We start from the raw sequence: 23,025 nt of genomic DNA, 5'->3' as shown, positions 1-23,025 counted from the left end.
TAATATTATAGACATTTAAATGATGAAAAAACATGTATGGAATAAGTTATTAAACAACATGAATAACCCAGAACATGGTTTATAATTTTGATTATTTTGATGACAGGTTTGCACACTCTTGCCATTCTCTCATTCGGCTTATTAGTTACCGGAAATGCATTCCCAATCATCATAAATAGTACCTGCTTTAACTTCACTATCCAGTCCAACTCATCGCAAACCATCTTAACTGGTTTTAGACTGAGTGATTGTGTAGGCCAGTTTGTCTGATGCAACACTCCAACAAAAATCTCAAATTTGGACTCATAAAACCAAAGTACAGTTTTCCACTGTTCTAAAGCCATCCTTTGTGTATCTTAGCCCAAGCAAATCTCTTCTGTTAGTTGTTTTTTCAAAGTAATGGTTTCTTGGCCACATTTTAAACATGAAGGTCTGAGTCATGTAGTCTCCTCTGAACAGTGGATGTTAAATTATGTACGTAGTTTGAATAATTCTAATAAACTTTGCAGCAGAGATAGCTCTTGGTCTTCCTTCCTTGGGATGGTTCTCATAAGACTCTGTTCCATCATCGCATTTGATGGTTTTTGGGGACTGCACTGTGGGATCTATAAAAGATTCTTAAGATTTCTCAGATTGATGTTATTCATTTCTTGAAGCAATGATGAACTGTCTTTTCTTTTTATAATATGGATGTGTACAGTAGTTGCAGTAGCACTAATAGGGCTTTTGACTCTGTACTCACCGTTTCCTCTGCACAAGACTACTGATTGTCGAAAAGCACATTAAGAAAACAAGAAATGATTTTGATTCATGATTAATTACTGCTGACAGTTTAAAGAATAAATAAACATTTATACAGGCCAACTGCCCCTTTTAATTCATTTATTCGTTTTACATTATTTACATGACGTTCATGTCGCAAATATAGTTTACAAGCTTTTCTGTCTCTCTTTCTCAACAGTAAATGCATATCAATTGCTGAAGCCTCTGTTATTAGCTCGAAAATTATGTATTGGAATTAGCAATGGAGGCTAAACACAAGAGTGTTTTAAAGACAAAAACCTTATTAATGTCTTGGAATTAAATATCTGAACAATGGTCTTAAGTTGTGGTAACTGTGGTATAAGGACAATAATTGACTCCTGTGTGTTAAATCAATAGGAAAATATAACTTGAATAATTAAACCGCCCTTTAAATTATTCCTGACATTTGTTTAATTTTCTTTCTTTAATTATACTCATTATGCTTCTCTTTTCAAGGATTAAAACCTTGTTATATGAACTGAAGGGTATTGTGTACTCTGGAATAAACCTCAGGGCTGTCACTAGAAGCTTAATAGGAAAAGCAGGTTCCTAAAGAAATATAAATAGTCCCTGTCTGTGTCCTGCCTAAAACAAGGTTACCAGGACTTATCCCTAGAGCCAGACCTGGGGATCATATTTACGGGACCTATATGAGATTTTAAGTTTTAGTAAAGACAGCTCTGGCTATAGTTTGTGCAAATAACCCAAATTCTTGGAGAAGGTGGAGGTGTTGCCATAGTGTCCCTAAAAGACACCAATGCTCTTGCTGGGACTTATGGAAAAGTGTCATGAAAGTGACAAAACCCTGGGCAAAAGATATTACTTATCATATTTTTTTTAAGTCAAGTCAAGTCAAGTCAAGTCAAGTTTATTTGTATAGCGCTATTTACAACAGACATTGTCTCAAAGCAGCTTTACACAAATCAACAGTTAAGGTGAATGGTGTGAATTTGTCCCTGATGAGCAAGCCGTGGTGACTGTGGCAAGGAAAAACTCCCTTAGATGTTATGAGGAAGAAACCTTGAGAGGAACCAGACTCAAAAGGGGAACCCATCCTCCTTTGGGTGACATCAAGAGTTTGATCATAAATCTTTCAACAATACAGAACACTGGAGAGTGAGAACTAACATGAGTACTGGAGTTTAAGATTATAAGTGATGTTCTTTCTGCAGTCTTATACAGTCTATATGGTCAGTAGCTCCTAGTTTTATAAGCTCAGCATTTGTGATCATCACAGATCTAGCATCAGCTTCTCCATGCCAGAGCCTTTAAACACTCCAGGAGGTCCAATGTCAAACTCCACACATGTAGCGGGATCCAAATGGCACTGGTACGTCTCTAGATGGTTCGGGATGTTTGCGAGTTCGGCATCTACTTCTTCAAAGGTCCGTAATCATCACGAGGAGGGAGGTGACTGGAGCTGGCCAAACCTCAGGGTGTCTCGGGATGGGGAGAGAAAGAGAAGCAGTGGAGAGGAATTAGCGTAGCTGCTGTTCATGATATTAACAGCACAAGTTGATAATGTGCATGTGATCAGATGTTCTGGAGCACAAAGTTATGATATGTGATGTGTGTTATGTGTAGGCTTTGCTAAAAAGATATGTTTTTAATCTACACTTAAACTGGGTGAGTGTGTCTGAGCCCCGAACACTGTCAGGAAGACTATTCCAGAGTTTAGGAGCTAAATGTAAAAATGCTCTACCACCTTTAGTGGACTTTGCTATTCTAGGAACTACTAGAAGCCCAGAGTTTTGAGATCTCAGGGAGCGTGGCGGATTGTAGCGTGTTAAAAGACATAGATACATAGTAGCCAAACCATTTAGTGCTTTATAAGTGAGAAGTAATAGTTTGTAGTCTATTCAAAACTTAACCGGAAGCCAATGTAGGGACGATAGGATTGGGGTTATGTGATCATATTTTCTTGACCTTGTGAGAACTCTGGCTGCTGCATTCTGGACTAACTGAAGCTTGTTTATTAATGACGCAGGACATCCACCTAGTAACGCATTACAGTAGTCTAGTCTGGAGGTCATAAACGCATAGACGAGCTTCTCTGCATCGGATATAGACAACATGTTTCTTAACTTAGAAATATTTCTAGGTGAAAGAAGGCTGTTTTTGTAACTTGGTTGATATGATATTTGAAAGATAAGTTGCTGTCTAAAATAACTCCCAGGTCTTTTACCGTTGAACTAGTGGTTACAGAACATCCGTCTAAATGCAGGTTGAGATGCTGGAGCTTCTGTATACTAGTTTTTTGGCCGATGAGCAAAATCTCAGTCTTATCAGAATTTTAAAGTAGAAAGTTATGGGTCATCCAATCTCTTATTTCCTTAACACACTCAGTTATCCGAGTTAATTGAGCTGTATCGCCTGGTTTAGATGAGATATATAGCTGAGTATCATCGGCATAAAAATGGAAGCTAATTCCATGCCTTCTCATAATATTTCCTAACGGAAGCATGTATATTGTGAAGAGCAGGGGTCCTAGAACTGAACCTTGCCGCACGCCAGGAACCAATCTACGAAATAGTAAAGATCGGACAGGTAGGATTTAAACCAGCTTAATGCCTGTCCCTGAATGCCGATGTAATTTTGTAAGCGATCTAGGAGGAGATCATGGTCTATAGTGTCGAATGGAGCACTAAGATCTAGTAGAACCAACAGCGAGATGAAGCCTTGGTCTGAAGCTAAAAACAGGTCATTAGTGATTTTAACTAGAGCAGTTTCTGTGCTGTGCTTTAACCTTTGCTCTTAAAACTTCTGCATTAATTCCAAAAAGGTGCTGGAAATATGCCTGGTCCCTGCTGACATGATAGTCACACATAATTAATGCAGATTATTTTTTAGCTGCATATCTTTTTTGTGAATATCTTTTCAATTCTTATTTTGTGACTCAAGAAACCACTAAACTTATTTTCATGTTCATGATTCAGTATTATGCTGAAAGTAGACAGAAGGATACTTTTGTGACCAAAAGGGGTGCACATGGTCTGCAATAGTATTTTCACAGACTGTGACATTTAAACGATGCTTGACTGAGGGATGGGTGTGTGCAAACAACTAATCCCATACATCACAAAATATCCACCAGCTTAAACTATTGACATAAGGCATGTCAGGCTAACTGAATCATTATGTTGATACCAAATATGTACAGTTTTATTTGCAAGTTGAAGCAGAACACAAGACACATCAGACCAAGTGCTATTTTTACAATCTTCAAAAGTCGGGTATCTACGAGCAATTGCCCATTGTAGCCTTAGCCTCTGTTCATTGTGGACAGGAGATCCAGATGTTGCCTTTTGTTATGCCTCCACCACCATTTTTGATGTGATGTCAATTCTTTTAAGCATTCCATAGGTTTTTGTTAATTACAGTAAAAAGGCCCAATTGAGATGGTTTGGACATGTGCAGAGGAGAGACATGGGGTATATCGGTAGGAGAATGCTGAGGATGGAGCCACCAGAAAGGAAGAAAAGAGGAAGACCAGTGAGGAGGTTTATGGATGTGGTGAGGAAAGACATGCAGGTACTTGGTTTAAAAGAGGCAGATGTAGAGGACAGGGGGGTATGGAGACGGATGATCTGCTGCGTCGAATCCTAATTTCGAGCAGCCGAAAGAAGAAGAAAAAGAAGAGAATCAGAAGAATAAAAAGAAGATTAAAATGTTTTATTTACACTCGTATATATCAATCAAATCTTGGGTAGGACTAATGGAAGTAGGTTGGCCACGTCACTTTATTTTATGCGAGATTTCCACCAAATACACAAGCTTATATTTATGTGAGATTATTGGTTCATGATTTTTTTATTGACCTAAACCATTTCACCCTAAAAAGCAAGCTTTCTTTATATAATCTATTTATTTTGAGGGGATATATTTTTTAGAGTGCGTGTGGATGTGATAGTTGACAGATGTTACTGGTGGCGCTCTGGTTTCATTTCAATGCCCCAATGTCAAACGTGAAAGGACTTTTGGGGCTATATATATATATATATATGTATATATAAATATGCTAACCAAGAGAAAAAAAATGAATCATACAGATTTCATGGTTACGAATATTTTACCACATGACCAAATAACACCTGAATAATTGTCTAATGGTAATATCCTTCGTTTATTGATATATTTATTTTTAAAGAAAACGTTTCTCCATACTGTTTCCGGTTCGTGTGTTGACCTTCCTATATCAGCCTGTGCCGGCGTCCTCCATTTCGTTCACTCCGCTCTTTGCGCTGTAGCTGCTCAGTGGAGGAGGACGAGCTTCGCACTTCAACTTGCAACATGCTGTCAGTTCGCGTCGCAGCGACTCTTGCCCGTACTCTTCCTCGTCGGGCCGCGTTTGTGAGTGGAGTTTTTACTCAGTAATTTAGACGCATTTCTCGGCAGAAAGGTTTAGTATTTTCTTGTATTGTGTTTGAACGCTGGTGTTCTAAATGTCAGCACAGCGGTGGCGTGTACGGCCGCCATCTTGCACTTGGGCGGCCTGTTCCTGCTGCAGGTTTATTTTTGCGTTGATTATTTGCGGAACTCTGACTGCAATTGTAATATTTCTTATTGACATATTTAAGGTAATGACAAATATGTTGTGCATAGAAATGTATAGAAGTTTGTTTATTTTTTCCAAACTAAGCTTCTGTCAAATGAATGACATTAAGTATTGAAGGTCAGGATTTGGTCATTTATCCGCTTCCGCTGTTTTGGAGGTGATTGCGGGGGATATACCATGGATTTATTAATTTACTTTTTTTTTTCATTTCAATATTAAAACTGTAAAGAACTGTAGATGTACATTTTCATTAATGTTGCGCTTTTAGCATTTAGCAATATCCTCTTGTTAGCAGTGCAAGCTAACATGCTAGCCCATGACTACTTAGCTGTGACATATTTTCTATGGATTGTTGAAAGTGTTCAGCATCAATTAGTTCATTTTTAGCCATATTGCCTTTATATACTGTTTCTCTAAACTCAATTTCATAGACATTTTTAGTGGTTTATAGCATTTGAAGGTCAAGGGACGTGTACATGTAAAAGGCCTCCAAGTGGGCGATCAGCAATATGGATTTTTTTCGATTTATATGTAATTTAATTATTCCACAGGTTTCCAAAAATGTAGCTGCTGCTTGCGTGGGAGTGAAGAACCTGCACACATCCAGGCCATGGCTGCAGAAGACTGGTATGTGCAGTATAACTTGGCATTGCTTTTGCTGTGGGATGGTTTGTTTTATAAAAAATGTCCTTAGAGAATTCCCGTCTACTGTCCAGGCACTGCCGAGGTCTCCAGCATCCTGGAGGAGAAGATCTTGGGCGCTGATACCAGTGCTAATCTTGAGGAGACTGGACGTGTGCTGTCCATTGGTGATGGTATTGCTCGTGTGTATGGACTGAGGAATGTGCAGGCTGAAGAGATGGTGGAGTTCTCTTCTGGCCTAAAGGTGTGTGCGCATGGGTCAGGTGGTCTGTTTTAGTGTTTGGGTCATTTGAAAGTCTGCTACATTTTATTTCCTGTGAGTTATAATGTATTGATGTTATTAAATTGAGACTTTCTAAAGGGTAGAAAGTGAATATAAAGTGCAAGTATTGTCTACATATGAATATGCATGTAAATACAATTTTATTACTTCTGAAATTGTGCTCAAAGTAACTACTTTTTCAGGGGATGTCTTTGAACTTGGAGCCCGATAACGTCGGTGTCGTGGTGTTTGGTAACGATAAGTTGATCAAAGAAGGTGACATCGTGAAAAGAACCGGCGCCATTGTGGATGTGCCAGTCGGAGAGGAGCTGCTCGGCCGTGTCGTTGATGCTTTGGGAAATGCCATTGATGGCAAGGTATGCTGAGTCATGGAGGCTAGATTCATTCATTCATTCAATTTCTCCCGCTTATCCGTAATTCGGGTCACGGGGGCAGCAGTCTAAGCAGGCCCCCGCCTTTGACTGCTGCCCAATCCTCACAGCACCGTCCCTTACGGTCCCTCCTGCAGGTGGTGAGCCCACAGGAAGGAGGCTAGATTCCATTTTTCTATTAGTGATTTACGAACTGAAAAAAGGTTTTCAAAATTATAAATATTGTTTAATCCTGCTAACAAAAAAAAGGGGCAAACGAGCCCTCTGGCCATGCAGGATAGTTTTGTACCTTAGTACTTTTGTCTCTGTGCTCTTTGCCATATCTAGCTACCACCAATAAATTATGACTTTTTTAAAATGAGCAAGCATTGTTTACCTAGCAAAAATATTAGTTATAACTTAGTTATTGCTATTACATTGTGAAATCTCCAGTAATTACAAGTTTATATTTGTTTGGCTTTGACCTTTTGTACTCCAGTAGGGTCATGAAGTCTTGCTGAAAGTTGGCCAACTGAATTTTCTTTGTTCCATCCTTCTTTTGAATTTGCTTTGTAAATACCGTTTGGTCTCTTATTTTCTCTCGTTTGTCCAGGGTCCTTTGGGATCTAAGGAGCGTCGACGTGTTGGTCTGAAGGCTCCAGGCATCATCCCCCGTATTTCTGTGAGGGAGCCCATGCAGACTGGTATCAAGGCTGTGGACAGTTTGGTGCCCATTGGCCGTGGCCAGAGAGAATTGATCATTGGAGACAGACAGACTGGGTATGGGATGGATATGGGCTGATTGGCATAACATTTGACCCAGCATCAGTGAAAACGCTTTGGATGAAAAAGCCTTCCTGTACTGCATTACCTGGGTTTAAGTTACAGATTATAAATTTGGTTTGTTACATTAAAATAAAAATGAATGAACTGCAGGCTTTTTTTAAATTAATTCGGATCAAATTCAACTGTCTTATAAAGATTAGCTGCTTCCCTGCTCACTGTTTCGACGTTTGCTCCAACAGTAAAACCGCCATTGCCATTGACACAATCATCAACCAGAAGCGTTTCAACGAAGGCACAGATGAGAAGAAGAAGCTCTACTGCATTTATGTGGCCATTGGACAGAAGCGTTCCACCGTGGCCCAGCTGGTTAAGAGGCTTACTGATGCTGATGCCATGAAATACACCATTGTGGTATCTGCTACAGCTTCTGATGCTGCCCCATTGCAGTACCTGGCACCCTATTCTGGCTGCTCCATGGGCGAGTACTTCAGGGACAATGGAAAGCATGCACTGATCATCTATGACGATCTCTCCAAGCAGGTGAGTAATGAATGTTTAAAATTAATTAACTTTAATTAATTTTAACACTAAATAACTTTTTAATGGTTTAAATGTAGTATTGGATTGCGACCCAATAACTACAGTTCAAATTGAGTGCAAGTTCTTGTAGAAATAATCAAAACTATTCTCAGGAATTGAATATCAGTGGACCTTGGTTTATGGAGAAAAATCTAACATTGGACTGTAATGGGGTGTCGATGGCTTGATTTGTGTCACTCATTACTAAAGTTCAGATCTCTTGATTAGAACCAGATTTGTTTTTTTTTTTTTGGGGGTCTCTTACAAATTTGAATAATGTCTGTAGTATTAGATGCTTCATTGTCCGATGCTTCAAGGTTTCTAAAGAGTTTGTGCATGAGTAAGTTGCCAGAAATCTCACCCCCCCCCCCCCCCATTACAATTACTCAGACAAATTGTAAAGTTGCATGATAAATGCACTACTTTATTTGTTGCTAGTCATTTTTTATTTTTATTTTTTTCTGCTGCTGATTTTGTGGATTCTTGATGTGACTTTAAATCATGCACTCTAGAATTTTGAGGCAGTGGAACAAAGTATATTGTCAATAGATCAAATTCTTAAATAAAAATTAACATGGCATCTTTCTGTTCTCCTCCACAGGCTGTTGCCTATCGTCAAATGTCCCTGCTGCTGCGTCGTCCCCCCGGCCGTGAGGCTTACCCGGGTGATGTCTTCTACTTGCATTCTCGTCTGCTTGAGAGAGCTGCCAAGATGAACGATAACTTTGGTGGTGGCTCACTTACCGCCCTGCCTGTAATTGAGACACAGGCTGGAGATGTGTCTGCTTACATTCCCACCAATGTCATCTCCATCACTGATGGACAGGTCAGTATAACTGTTTGCTTGGCACTCTGTTCTTTTTCACTCTAAGGTGCCTTGATTTTCTTTGCATTATTTTAAAAATGGCAGTTGTAAAATGTAACTGATTTCCCAATGTCACAAACACAGATCTTTTTGGAGACGGAGTTGTTCTACAAGGGTATCCGACCTGCTATTAATGTGGGTCTGTCTGTGTCTCGTGTGGGCTCTGCTGCCCAGACAAGGGCTATGAAACAGGTAGACCTTCTGATTTATTACTCTAAACAGTTTAGCTGGCGTCAACTTAATTTGCCCTTATTTAATGCCTCCTAATCACATAAATCGCTTGATTTAGGTGGCTGGCACAATGAAGCTGGAGTTGGCTCAGTATCGTGAGGTTGCTGCTTTCGCCCAGTTTGGCTCTGATCTGGATGCAGCCACCCAGCAGCTGCTCAACAGGGGTGTGCGACTTACAGAGCTGCTGAAACAGGGCCAATATGGTAAATACTTCTAATGTTAATTTCACTCTAACTTAAACTCTCTAGCTGCCATGTATCCAAGTGTTCCCTATTTCATAAAATGTAGACACAGTACCCAATTAAACAATCTACCTAGTCATGCATTTGAGAATTTAATTGCATATGAAAGGCAAAAGCATAACTTTTTTGTTTTAGTATCTTGGCTTGGAGGTAGCTGGTTTCTCGGTACACTTGGAAAGGGTACTATGTTGCTTGGGCCATTTGGGCACACATTCTTCTACCTGAACAGCTTTTAAAAATGATTAAACATTTGCCTATCCTCCCAGCACCCATGGCTATTGAGGAGCAGGTCACAGTCATCTATGCTGGTGTAAGGGGATACTTGGACAAGATGGAACCTAGCAAGATCACAAAGTTTGAAAAAGCCTTCCTCCAACACATTCTCAGCCAGCACCAAGAACTGCTTGCAACCATTAGGTAAACACATTTGATATTTAGTAAGAAAATCTGATTAGGATTAACAGCCTTAAAAAATGTAAGAATTAACTTTGGCAAAAATACAAAGAACAGTTTTGATTTGGATGCTGTTGGTTAGTTTCATACAATATATTTAAATAATTGTTGCATGGTTTTGATGGTGCCTGTTCTGTTCTAGGACTGAAGGCAAGATCTCTGAAGCATCAGATGCCAAGCTGAAGGAACTTGTCCTCAATTTCCTGTCTAGCTTTGAGTAATGTCACCCTGCTCTTTTCTCCTCCATTTTGCTCATGTCTCTCAATGTTTGCATATAGTGCTCCAATTAAGTTTATATGGACGTCAAAGTTTGGGTGGCACTTGATCAATGTACATAAATCTAAAAAAATAAAGTGTTCTACACTACTTCCTGGCTCATCTTTATAAATCTATTATATATAAGGCCTGCTTTTACAGGGTACTGCAAACCTTGAAACAGGCAAATAGAAAGCTTGTGGAAATTTAACATTGCGCTTTGATTAAGGTGGGTTGTTTGAGTGCACTTTAAAAAAAAGTTTTTAGTTTAGAGAGAATATTTAATCAGCAGGTGCACTAACTTTGGTCAGAATGCTTTTGGGAGGGGGAAAGGCACCACTGAGCAACACTTTAATGTTTGATTGAAAAACTGTGCTATAATCCGATGCACAATAGCGTGCAGATTTACCCAAACCAACCTCCATATAAATGTGCAGATTACTACAGAATACCAAAAACTAGGCAGCAAATGTCCTTTGAAATCTGTACTTTTTCACAAAATTGGTCAAATGTCACAGGCAACTGTTGGTCATGGACCTTATGTGGAGTCAAAATAAATGGTATTCATCTGTATAGCTGAAGGTTTATACAGAAAGCTTTAACTTTGAAATGCCACCCAGAGAAGAACAGGAAATATTTCCCACCCATGTATTTAGTGTTCCAAAAGTTCAAAGAATGAAAACTTCTAAACCCATCCTACATTTATTTTTTTTTAAACCAATTCATTTAAAATGTTTTATTTGGACAATAAAATTGAGATGAGTCTGATCTGGTCAAATGAGGTTTTTAGCTGCCTGTGGTAATAAATGTGCTTGAAGGCCCAGACTATAGAAACTTGTAGTGAATCACAAAATACATGCAAACAACATACAATGAGTGAATACAGTGAAAGACAAGTGCATACTAATTAAATGTGATTAAACACAAACAACTTGGTGAGTCTCCTAAACAAAAACCTACTGCAGTCCAGGAAAGTTAGCTGTGCAAATATACATGTGGATAAAGTGCTGGGGGTTTGTGTCAAAAAGTAAAAAAAAAAAACTGTATCGAGTTCTTTGTCTATAATCTGGAGAGCGATGCATTTTAGACCCAGTACTGTTTGCTTGTGATGGGTGGTGCGTGGTGTCTGTGTTTGGGAACGTGGTTCTGCGTGACGTAACTAGGGTCGTAATAATCCCATTCGAGACCAGATGCCCAAGTCGCCCCTGGAAAACCGTCGCTGTCCGCCGACAGGATGCGCAAAGACACACCTGGATAATTACGTTTACAGTTTTACACCCTCTTCACTACACACACCTGAAACGTGGACATAATTCAATACAAACACATAGAATAGCAGACTAATAGGGAAACCAACATTTTAAAATAGAACAATCATAGATCAATAAATTATTAGATTTTTCAAAGTCATCAAATTATTTGACATCCTAACAAGCTCAAAATAATAATTCCCAATAATTGATTATTGACATAATATAGCATGCAAGATAGTCTGAACAGTCAGTTATAGGTAAATTTAGCCTGCATTTACATTATAGCAGCTATAAAGCCATTCCCTTGGACGTGTCTCTATGTTTAATTGAATACAAAAATGCAGACTGTTGTCATGTCTCATGACTGAGAACCTGAAATCCAAAAAACTATCCTAAAGATGCTCCAATTACAGAAAGTAATTACCTTATGAAGCTCTGATCTAAATGATCTGCCATCTGTATTACAGTCGGCATGACTCAGAGAAAACTAATTATCTAGCTTGAGAATGGCCTACCACCATGTGAAACCAAGCTGAATACCGTTTCTGACAAGATTTCTACCTTCCAGAAGCTACTTCCAAGCTTTACTGTATATAAAAACTCAGGAAAATCTTCTAACATGCTTTTAACTCACCTGCGCTGGCACCAAAGTCACTGTCCAGGCCAGGCCCGGCAGCTGAAGAGCTTGCAGATGCTATGAAGCACGAGATCTCCTGGGGGATGCTGCTAACGAGTTCTCCTTCCACATGGACCTTATCGAGTGAGACCATCTCCAGCTCTACTGTGCTACTCCTGCGCATCATCACAGGTAATGAACCGTGCTGCAAACACAAATGTACAAATCATGCATGATGCAGAACAAATATATAAACTTCAGTGTATTTTCTCTGTAAATGACTGCACAAAAAGACATTATAAAGATTAAACAAAACTGCCATTCTGGGGGGGCGGGGGAAACATTTTGGACAAAATGTATTGGTTTCCCACCATATAAACCAGTTTTTCATATACTTTGACATCTCATTATTAAAACATTTATGTGAGACACCATCACATGAACATCAATGCAGAGATCAGAAGTTACTTCCTCAGACTCTCCTTACCCACAATTCTAATGCTTACCAAGCAGGTGATGGTCAGGTGTCCATATACCTACATATTGTATTTTAGTTAAAAAATGTATATGCATTATTTGTTACGGTGAGTAAGGATGGATTCAGGCAGTGATGTAAACGTACACTGACCAGGCATAACATTATTGGTGAGGTGGTTATAATGGTATGCCTGGTTGTGTATGATGACGTAACACCATATAATAATAATAATAATAATAATAATGTCATTTTGTACATCCTATTACATTTACAGCATTTGGCAAACACCCAGTTTTCTCGTTTATCCAACTAAGCAGATGAGGGCTCGAGGGCCCAGCTGTGGAAGGGGCTCGAACTCTTAACCCTCTGATGAAAAGTCGACTACTTAACCACTGCGCTACCACAGTATCATAAGATACTGGTATCAGATGTCTCCTTGGAGATGAATCATGAATAACTGGAGTTGGAACTGTCCAGGTCAGAACCCTTACCCTGCTCTGAATCAGGAGCTGCTCTGGAGAATTCGGCGGTGCCACATTCTCGCGCTCCAGCTCCGAGTCGCTGGACTGCAAGAGCACCGGCGCGCTCCTTCGCCAAGCGCGCGACCCGCTGGCGCCCAGCAGCGTACTCGGCACGCGGAGCGACCCCGCACACGTGGCCCCGTCCGGGTGAGCGAGAGCCTCCGGTCTGCAGCGCCGGCCGCAGGCGGCCCTGCGCTCCGCCGACGACGTGAGGGAAGAGGTGATCGGCTGCGCCAGCATCGGCTCCGAGACAGACGCATAGGTTGCTTTGCGTGGCGGCCCGAACGACGGGTCGCCGCCGAAACGGGCGACTCTCTGGCGCGTGGACAACGACGATGAAGAGTGCAAGAGCGTGCACTCTGAGCCGTAGCGCGCCCTTTTTTTCCTGGCGAGCTGCAGCAGTTTGTGTCCCAACAGAAGGCAGTTTAACAGCAGCAGCAGGACTACACAGGGAATGAGCACGAGCACCAGCAGCGTCAGGCTGGACACCTGCACGCTCTCGCGCAGCTCTGGCGAAGGCAGAACAGTTACCGCCTGAGACATTTCATCTAAAACCAGACTATGATGATAGGTTTATATTTCAAGCGTTGATTTTATAAGAAAATTTGCAACACGGTCCACAAACAAAATAAACAAAGGGGGTTAATCACCCTGGTAATTCCGGCTAAAGCCACGGGAGAAGTTCTGCTGAGCTGATTGGGATGTGTGCACGAATAACCGCTCACCTGCGGGCGAACCTGACTTAAAGCGGGCTCCTAGACAAGAAAGTATCCATACAGCTCAAAAACACCTCAGAAACTTACCTCATGACAGTCCGTGTTGATGGTCACATTTTACACATCGAAATTACCCTTACCAAATTTATAAAAAAAAAAGTTTTTTTTTTTTTTTTTTTTTTTACCCCTAATGGCAAAAACTCGCCTTACAGCAGCATGTTGGTTTGAGGTAAACCTTCCGCGCCTGCTTTAAAATCAAGCGCCGTATAAAAAAAAAACCCAAAACGATTTACTATTTACCCCTTTACAGCAAAATAAGTAGTTACAGTGCTTTTATATATATATATATATAAGTTTTAATTCGTTTTTAACATAGTACATTAATACTGAAAACAACCAAACTATGTAAGAACACGTTATGGTATTATCTAGTGAACAATTTTTTCTTGCTTGGCTCACTCATGCCATTCACGAATGGTGTTCAGTTCACAGGTGGGCTTTGTCAAGAGTTACTTTGTGACATTTCTTGGCTTTCTTTAGACCATCAGCCATCTTGTGCAGAGAAAAAGGTGAGTACAGGGTCAAGCCCCATTAGTGCTACAGCTACTGTTCAAATCCTTGTTTTGGAACGAAACACTTCCCACAATTAAGTAAAGTGAAAAGTCAGTCCATCGTTAAGAACTGAAGTTTAGTCAATCTGAAAATCTCAAGAACTTTAAATGTATCCCCAATAGTTTCCAAAGCCATCAAATTCTATGATGCATCAAGTCAAGTCAAGTTTATTTCTATAGCGTTTTCACAACAGACATTGTCTCAAAGCAGCTTAACACAAATCAACAGTTAAGGTGAATGGTGTGCATTTGTCCCTGATGAGCAGCCGTGGCGACTGTGGCAAGGAAAAACTCCCTTATGAGGAAGAAACCTTGAGAGGAACCAGTCTCAAAAGGGGAACCCATCCTCAATTGTGTGACATCAAGAGTTTGATCATAAATCTTTCAACAGTACAGAACATTGGAGAGTGAGAACTAACATGAGTACTGGAGTATAAGAATCTAAGTGATGTTCTTTCTGCAGCCTTATACAGTCTATATGGTTAGTAGCTCCTAGTTTTATGAGCTCAGCATTTGTGATCATCACAGATCTAGCATCAGCTTCTCCATGCCAGAGCCTTTAAACACTCCAGGAGGTCCAATGTCAAAACTCCACACATGTAGCGGGATCCAAATGGCACTGGTACGTACCTGGATGGTTCGGGATGTTTGCGAGTTCGGCATCTACTTCTTCAAAGGTCCGTAATCTTTACGAGGTGGGAGGGGACTGGCGCTGGCCAAAGGGTGTCTCGGGATGGGGAGAGAAAGAGAAGCAGTGGAGAGCAATTAGCGTAGCTGCTGTTCATGATATTAACAGCACAAGTTGATAATGTGCATGTGATCAGATGTTCTGGAGCACACGGTTATGATGTGAGATGTGTCATGTGTAGTCTTTGCTAAAAAGATATGTTTTTAATCTACACTTTAACTGGGTGAGTGTGTCTAAACCCTGAACACTGTCAGGAAGACTGCTCCAGAGTTTAGGAGCTAAATGTGAAAATGCTCTACCACTTTTAGTCGACTTTGCTATTCTAGGAACTACTAGAAGCCCAGAGTTTTGAGATCTCAGGGAGCGTGACGGATTGAAGCATGTTAAAAGACTGGATAGATACATGGGAGCCAAACCATTTAGTGCTAGTGAAGTAATAGTTTGTAGTCTATTCGAAACAGGAAGCCAATGTAGGGACGATAAGATCAGGCTTTGATGGGGGACCATCCCATAAAAGGAACACCAAGAGCTACCTCTGCTGCAGAGGATACGTTTATTAGAATTGCCTGCCTCGGAAACTGACAATTTGCATAAATGCTTTACATAAAAATGGCACACATACACTATATTGGCAAAAGTATTGGGTCACCTAACCTTCAGCACTCAATTTTATAGGACGTCTTTAGATGTGCAATAATAAAAAAATCAGCATTTACTTGACCTTGGAAACTCAAACCTGTTCCAGCATGGCAATGCCCCTGTGCACAAAGTGAGCTCCTTAAAGATCTAGTTTACATGCTTTGGAGAGGAAAATCTTGATTGGCCTACTATACAGCTCTGATCTCATCCCTACTAAACACCTTTGGGATGAATTGAAACACTGACTGCACCCCAGGCCTTCTCACCTACATCAGTACCTGCCTTTCATAATACCCTTGTGGAAATAGAACAAATATCCATAGGCAAACTCTAGTGGAACATCTTCCCAGAAGAGTGGAGGGAAATATAAGAGCAAATTGGGACTAAATGTGGAATGCAATGCTCAAAAATCACAAACCATACTTATGACCAGGTGACCCAATACTTTTGCCAATATAGTGTATTTCAACATACACTGTTCAGAGGAGATAGTGTAAGTCAGACCTTCATGGTCGGCTTGTGATAAATAAACCTTTACTTTTGAGGAACAGAAGAGACTTGCTTAGGCTAAGAAACACAAGTAATTGAAATTAGATCAGTGGAAAACTGTCCTTTGGTCTGATCAGTCATTTGGTTATAACTATCGTGTCTTTGTTAGACACACAGAGGCTGACTGAACAGTTCCTGAATGTGTGGTTCCCACTGTGAAGCATGGAGGAGGATGTGTGATAGTTTAGGGGAGCTTTGCCGGTGACACTGTTGGTTACTTTGTTCAAATAATGGTAAATAATGGTTACCACAGGGTTTTGCAACAATATGCCATCCCATGTGGTTTGCACTTAGTGGGACCATCATATATTTTCCAAAAGGACAGTGACCCAAAACACACCTTAAGGTTATGTAAGAGCTATTTGTCCAAGAAGGAGAGTGATTGAGTGCTGCATCAAATGACCTAGCTTCCACAATCACTCGATCTAAATACAATTCAATTGGTTTGGAAAGAGATGGAGGAGTTGGACCAGAGAGTGATGGAAAAGCAGCCAACAAGTACTAAATTGTGCAAAAAACAAAGAAAAGCATCCTATAAGTGGATGGTCTGCAGGCTGTTGAAAAAAATCAGAAAGACAATAACCACAGTGGTCTGATGTGACTTAATGTCTGCAGCCTTAAAACTGTAATGAGCAGAAATGCATATTAGGATGCACAAAACAACTTGAGATTGATGGCCTTGATAATTTTGAATTGATCTTGAATTGTCAAGTTTCTGTAAGTTTAATTGTAAAATTGCTAATTAAAGCTTAATATTCCTGTTCTTACCTGGCAGGAGTAGAGCCCAAATTAGGTCTTCTGCTCTAAGAGTTAATCCACTGCAAAATTTGATGCTTTGTACATACTGAGATGCTTTTCTACTCAAACCAATCTGGTAATTTCCCTCTGACCCTAACAAGACCCCAGCAAGTCTAAGAGATCATATTTGTGAATAATACAAATACACAATCACAATAATGTGCACATTAACTGAAACTCTTGACCTGTAACTTATTATGTAACTAATTGTGCTGCACTGTAGGTGTGCAGATTTTTCCTAATAAAATGGAGGTAAGTGTATGTAGGATTGGATAGGTTTTTCGTATTATATAATTAACAGAACATTTATTCTATTAATGAATAGTAAGATGTACTACTATTAAACTATTACAAAAAAAAAAAAAAAAAAAATATATATATATATATATATATGTATGTATGTGTATATGTGTATATAGTGTATAAACAATACACTATATGTCCAAAATTTGCGGACACTTAACTGTCACACCCATATGAGTGTCTTTCCTAAAATGTTGCCATGAAGTCTAAAAACACATATGTTTCAGCTTAAGACTTAATATTAAGTATCTCTCTCTCTCTCTCTCTCTCTCTCTCTCTCTCTCTCTCTCTCCATCTCTCTCTCTCTCCGGTCAAATTGTAAAATATTCATTTAATGCTCTGTGCAGCACTTTGGTTAACATTCGTTGTTTTAAATGTGTAGTGTGACGACATTAACTAGGCATTGGAAGGGCATGAAAAATCATTCTCTTAATGCTAAATATTATTAATGATTATTGACAAGAGTTATAAATCACCAACTGAGTAAAATGCAAAAAAAAAAAATCCCCGTATATTAAAACCGGAAATGTCCATAAATTTCGTTGCTTTCACAGTGCCCGACAGAGGTCGCTACATGATTGCGAGGAATATGTGACTTGGTCTCAGACTACTAGTACTCATCTTTCTTATATCACTTTAGACCTGTGAATCTACAAATGTCGGTCTTGCAAGGTTGTTGAAAATTTTGGTCATCAAAAAATGCACGTGTATATATGTATATATATATATATATATATATATATATATATATATATATATATATATATATATATATATATATAGTAAGCTGTACGGTTTTGACTGATTCTGTTTGTGTGAATACTCAAATAAATTTTTATTTTATTAGATGTATTACATACACATTCATACTGAGTACATGTGAAATTATTTTTATGACGGTCCAATACTGAATGTAAAGGTACAATAGAATATAAAACCATTAAATAAAATGGTTTTATATAGAAGTCTTCAATAGAAGTCTTTTTCTATTTTTCTCGAATATTGTTAATAAAGCTGTCTAAATCTGTGTTAGTAAGCACTTCTTCTTTGCAGAGTTAATCCATTCACCTCGCAGGTGTGGCATATCAAGATGCTGATTAGACAGCATGAGCACAGGTGTGCCTTAGGCTAGCCATAATAAAAGCCCACTCTAAAATGTGCAGTTTTACTGTATTGGTGGTCTGGGAGGGTTCCGAAAACCAGGCAGCATCTGGTGTGACCACCATTTGCCTTGAATTTTCCATCAAATGTGACCATTTGCCCACTCAATTCGGTTACAATGACGAACTGCAGTCAGGTCGAGACCCTGATGAGGACGACGAGCATGCAGATGAGCTTCCCTGAGACGGTTTCTGACAGTTTAAGGAGAAATTCTGTGGTTATGCAAATCGATTGTTGCAGCACCTGTCTAGGTGGATGGTCTCAGACAATCTTAGAGGTGAAGATGCTTGATGTGGAGATCCTGGGCTGGTGTGGTTGCACGTTGTCTTCATTTGTGAGGCCGGTTGGATGTACTGCCAAATTCTCTGAAACGCCTTTGGAGACGGCTTATGGTAGAGAAATTCACGGGCAACAGCTCTGGTGGACATTTCTGCAGTCAGCATGCCAATCGCACGCTCCCGTAAAACTTGCAACATCTGTGGCTTTGTGCTGTGTGATAAAACTGCACATTTTAGAGTGGCCTTTTATTGTGGCCAGCCTAAAACACACCTGTGCAATAATCATACTGTCTAATCAGCATCTTGATATGCCACACCTGTGAGGTGGATGGCTTTCTCAGCAAAAAAAGAAGTGCTCACTAACACAGATTTAGACAGATTTATGAACAATATTTGAGAGAAATCTTTGAGTTCAGCTCATGAAAAATAGGGGCAATAGTGTTGCATTTATAATTTTGTTTAGTGTGTGTGTGTGTGTGTGTGTGTGTGTGTGTGTGTATATATATATGTATATATGTATGTATGTATATTATATATATATATATATATATATATATATGTATATTTTATATATATATATATATATATATATATATATATAAATATATATATATATATATATATATATATATATATATATATATATATATATATATATATATATATATATACTTACCGGCCACTTCATTAGGTACACCTTACTAGTACCGGGTTGGACCCCCTTTTCCCTTAAGAACTGCCTTAATCCTTCGTGGCATAGATTCAACAAGGTACTGGAAACATTCGTCAGAGATTTTGGTCCATATTGACATGATAGCATCACGCAGTTGCTGCAGATTTGTCGGCTGCAAATCCATGATGCGAATCTCCCGTTCCACTACATCCCAAAGGTGTTTTATTGGATTGAGATCTGGTGACTGTGGAGGCCATTTGAGTACAGTGAACTCATTGTCATGTGTCTGAGATGATTCCCGCTTTATGACTTGGTGCGTTATCCTGCTGGAAGTAGCCATCAGAAGATGGGTACACTGTGGTCATAAAGAGATGGACATGGTCAGCAACAATACTCAGGTAGGCTGTGGCATTGACACGATGCTCAATTGGTACTAATGGGCCCAAAGTGTGCCAAGAAAATATCCCCCACACCATTACACCACCACCACCAGCCTGAACCGTTAAAACAAGGCAGGATGGATCCATGCTTTCATGTTGTTGACGCCAAATTCTGACCCTACCATCCGAATGTCGCAGCAGAAATCGACACTCATCAGACCAGGCAACCGTTTTTCAATCTTCTATTGTCCAATTTTGGTGAGCCTGTGCGAATAGTAGCCTCAGTTTCCTGTTCTTAGCTGTCAGGAGTGGCACCCGGTGTGGTCTTCTGCTGCTGTAGCCCATCTGCCTCAAGGTTCGACATGTTGTGCATTCAGAGATGTTCTTCTGCATACCTCGGTTTTAACAAGTGGATATTTGAGTTACTGTTGCCTTTCTATCTGCTCGAACCAGTCTGGCCATTCTCCTCTGACCTCTGGCATCAACGAGGCATTTGCGCCCAAAGAAATGCCACTCACTGGATATTTTCTCTTTCTGACTATTCTCTGTAAACCCTAGAGATGGTTGTGCGTGAAAATCCCAGTAGATCAGCAGTTTCTGAAATACTCAGACCAGCCCGTCTGGCACCAACAACCATGCCACGTTCAAAGTCACTTAAATCACCTTTCTTCCCCATTCTGATGGCCGGTTTGAACTGCAGCAGATCGTCTTGACCATGTCTACATGCCTAAATGCATTGAGTTGCTGCCATGTGATTGGCTGATTAGAAATCTTTCATTAACGAGCAGTTGAACAGGTGTACCTAATAAAGTGGCCGGTGAGTGTATATATCAGTGGTGGGCGGTCAGGGCCAGCAAAACTTTCTCTGCTGTCCTAAACACTATCAGAAGGACTGATCTTCATCTCATAGCATTTCTCTTGGCTGCACTGCTTCCTGTACGTGTATGTGGAGGTTAGATTTTTTTTGTCCAATCAGATTTCATCCTCTATGTGCTGCCATGTCAATCTAATCTGCCCAGGACCTGCAATGTCTGTTCAGAATCTGTAGTGCTGGCCAACGTACCTTAAACTATATTAGCAATGGGTCTGTTTCTTTAACCAATCAAATTTTAAATTTGCCTCACAGCTAGCTGGCCCAGAATAGCGTCAGCATTTTTCCGTCCCCTGATTGGTTGGTCAGATGGAAACTGTTACAGCCAAGTTCAACTAGCAAAACACATCTGTACTGCTCTGCACACATTAATACATCTGAGTTAGATTTTTTTTATGCCCACAATGGCTGAGTGAGGAAGAGAAATTTATTTGGTCTTGGACATACTTAAAAATAAATTTTCAAGGCAGACTTTTCAAGAAAAACTAGACATTGTGATGAGGTCGGCCAACCCCAAAGCTAGCTAGCTTGTCTTAGCCCGGGAAAGGGTTTGTTTTCCACTTCCAGACCAGTGCCTTAAAGCCGTACCACTGGCTTACAGCCTCTGAGGAGCGGTGCATTATATGAGTATGCATTAGGAGTATGCATCTCTGGTGAGTATGATGTATTTTATTTAAATATTTTTATTTAATATGTTTGTATTTTTAGACAAATATTGATTTTTAACTGCTCCAGATGATGTAGGTGGCACGGTTGCAGTTGTAGTGTAGAGGTTTGAAGTTGTCTTAACTGGGTCTTTTGCTTTAGTAAAAATGGTATTCACCCTCTAATATGCGAAATACCCTTTTCTCTGTAATGCCACGCGTTTTATTGTGTTTTTGTATGGTATTGATCGTTTTTATATTTGCGACGTGATAGTGGTGGTATTAAGAGGTGGATTAAGTTGGGTAAGTCCCCACTGAAGGCCCAGGTACCAAATGCACGGCCCGCCACTACATTACATATATATGTAATATCCAAGAGAACATGGAAGTGGACTTGAAAGAGATGTATTTGTTTCTGGTTGCTTGCTTTGTGACTACTTCTTCCAGGTGAACTTTGACATGTGAATTCACAAACAGAAAATGAGCAGGTGGCGAAGTACAACATGGAGACACTGTTTATCATTAAGTGACAATAACACTGGAATGTTACCCTGCTGATACTGTGAAAAAACAATTTTTAAATGTTGTGCGTATTGTAGCTTTGTAATACATCTATTATATAATTGCTTTTGACATGATATAACCAAAGAGCATCTAACTTTATAACCTCTGGTTATAAGGTTATAAGTCACCTGAGCCATCTGTTTAGATGAGATCTGTTCAATGTTCTTGTCTAAAATAGAACTCAAACAGCCATAAGTGTAAAAACTAATTTGATAACAGCTTAAATTAAATATTAAAAATAAGTTTTTGAATTGTTTGATCCATAGTTATTTAGGCAGGTGATATTAAATGTATTGTCTAATATTATCATCACGTTTTGAGTACAGGATAAAGACTGCTGATAGAGGCTCGCATTTGCTAAACAATATTATGTCCATTTATCTGTATGCAGGTCCAAAACATGGCAATGGCATGGAGTTTATCATGTTCAATCATGTATAAAAACTAAACTACAGGACTGAAAAAAAAAATCAGTGATACACAAGTCTAGTTAAGAAACATTCCCAGAAATGCAATGACAATGTAATTTATTTAATAAAGTCTTTATTTGTACAAAAAAAACATGCTTTTCAGTCTTAGACAACATGCCAGTTCAGAGAGCACAATGAAATCTTTATATAATTATGCTTTATAAATAATTCATTGAAACATGACACAGGTTCTCTCATAGAGACTAATTAATTGACGATTCTGTACACAAGTACAAATTTGTCATTGTTTAGAGTGAGTTCAGATGGTCATCATAGGAACAACAATGTCCTATAGCAGCCCATCAAACCCTCTCCCATAGAATGTCACCTCCTGCTACATACAGGATGTGTGTTAATACAGAGTAGCACCTGTGTGTATCAGTGTTTGTGTGTACCTGTATGTCTTCTGACTATAGGTCTCGTGTGCAATGTAAGTTTATGTCTAAAATCTAAGGACTAACTACATTTGATACTGATATATTTTGTGTGCATGTGTGTACAGTCCACACAATATGCCTCACAGAGACAAAAATACTGATGCTGCAGCCATCACTAGATCTGTGTATATCTGTTCAATTGAATTAACACTGTCCAAGGCTGTGTTTGATGATCTCTTTGCTGGATGGTGGAATACGCTCAGGAAACACCACTTGGAACTCGACCAACAGGTCACCGCGTTGGGCTGAGTTCTTTGCTCGGGGAAGCCCCTCCCCAATTAGTCTTCTCACTGAACCAGGCTTGATGACATCACTGCAGGGGACAGGCTT

General features: G+C 39.6%; 3 protein-coding genes across 5 annotated transcripts in view; 1 reads left to right on the top strand and 2 right to left on the bottom strand.

The window, feature by feature from the left end:
- Window positions 1–4,992: 4,992 nt before the first annotated feature.
- atp5fa1 (ATP synthase F1 subunit alpha) lies at window positions 4,993–10,156 on the top strand. The gene is made up of 11 exons (XM_083563585.1): window positions 4,993–5,154; window positions 5,911–5,986; window positions 6,076–6,245; window positions 6,467–6,640; window positions 7,248–7,414; window positions 7,660–7,960; window positions 8,601–8,825; window positions 8,949–9,056; window positions 9,154–9,298; window positions 9,604–9,754; window positions 9,933–10,156. Exons 1-11 carry the CDS (start codon window positions 5,095–5,097, stop codon window positions 10,009–10,011), a joined length of 1,656 nt encoding a protein of 551 aa, XP_083419711.1. The 5' UTR covers window positions 4,993–5,094; the 3' UTR covers window positions 10,012–10,156.
- A 611-nt stretch (window positions 10,157–10,767) lies between these two features.
- hwa (huluwa) lies at window positions 10,768–14,132 on the bottom strand. 3 transcript variants are annotated; one of them, XM_083563587.1, is made up of 4 exons: window positions 14,089–14,132; window positions 12,884–13,422; window positions 11,933–12,119; window positions 10,768–11,295 (listed from the first exon to the last, which is right to left on the bottom strand). In XM_083563587.1, the coding sequence occupies exons 1-4, from the start codon at window positions 14,090–14,092 to the stop codon at window positions 11,129–11,131; spliced, it is 897 nt and encodes a 298-aa protein (XP_083419713.1). In that variant the 5' UTR covers window positions 14,093–14,132; the 3' UTR covers window positions 10,768–11,128. The 3 variants fall into 3 exon arrangements, with proteins under 3 accessions (XP_083419713.1, XP_083419712.1, XP_083419714.1); XM_083563586.1 differs by lacking the exon at window positions 14,089–14,132 and adding an exon at window positions 13,717–13,883 and having other exon boundaries at window positions 12,884–13,638; XM_083563588.1 differs by lacking the exon at window positions 14,089–14,132 and adding an exon at window positions 13,717–13,886 and having other exon boundaries at window positions 11,153–11,341; window positions 12,884–13,638.
- An 8,182-nt stretch (window positions 14,133–22,314) lies between these two features.
- The window catches only part of LOC310738659 (dnaJ homolog subfamily B member 5), a 3,292-nt gene continuing 2,581 nt past the window's right edge, over window positions 22,315–23,025 (bottom strand). The window contains exon 4 of the mRNA XM_083563811.1: window positions 22,315–23,025. This exon is cut by the window's right edge and continues 48 nt beyond it. Within this exon, the coding sequence (XP_083419937.1) occupies window positions 22,840–23,025 (186 nt within the window). The 3' untranslated portion in view covers window positions 22,315–22,839.

This window comes from Silurus aristotelis, assembly GCF_946808225.1.
Source record: "Silurus aristotelis genome assembly, chromosome: 16".
Classification (NCBI taxonomy): Eukaryota; Metazoa; Chordata; class Actinopteri; order Siluriformes; family Siluridae; genus Silurus; species Silurus aristotelis.
Note: the sequence above shows the minus strand (reverse complement) of the source record. Positions and strands in the feature narration are given on the sequence as shown.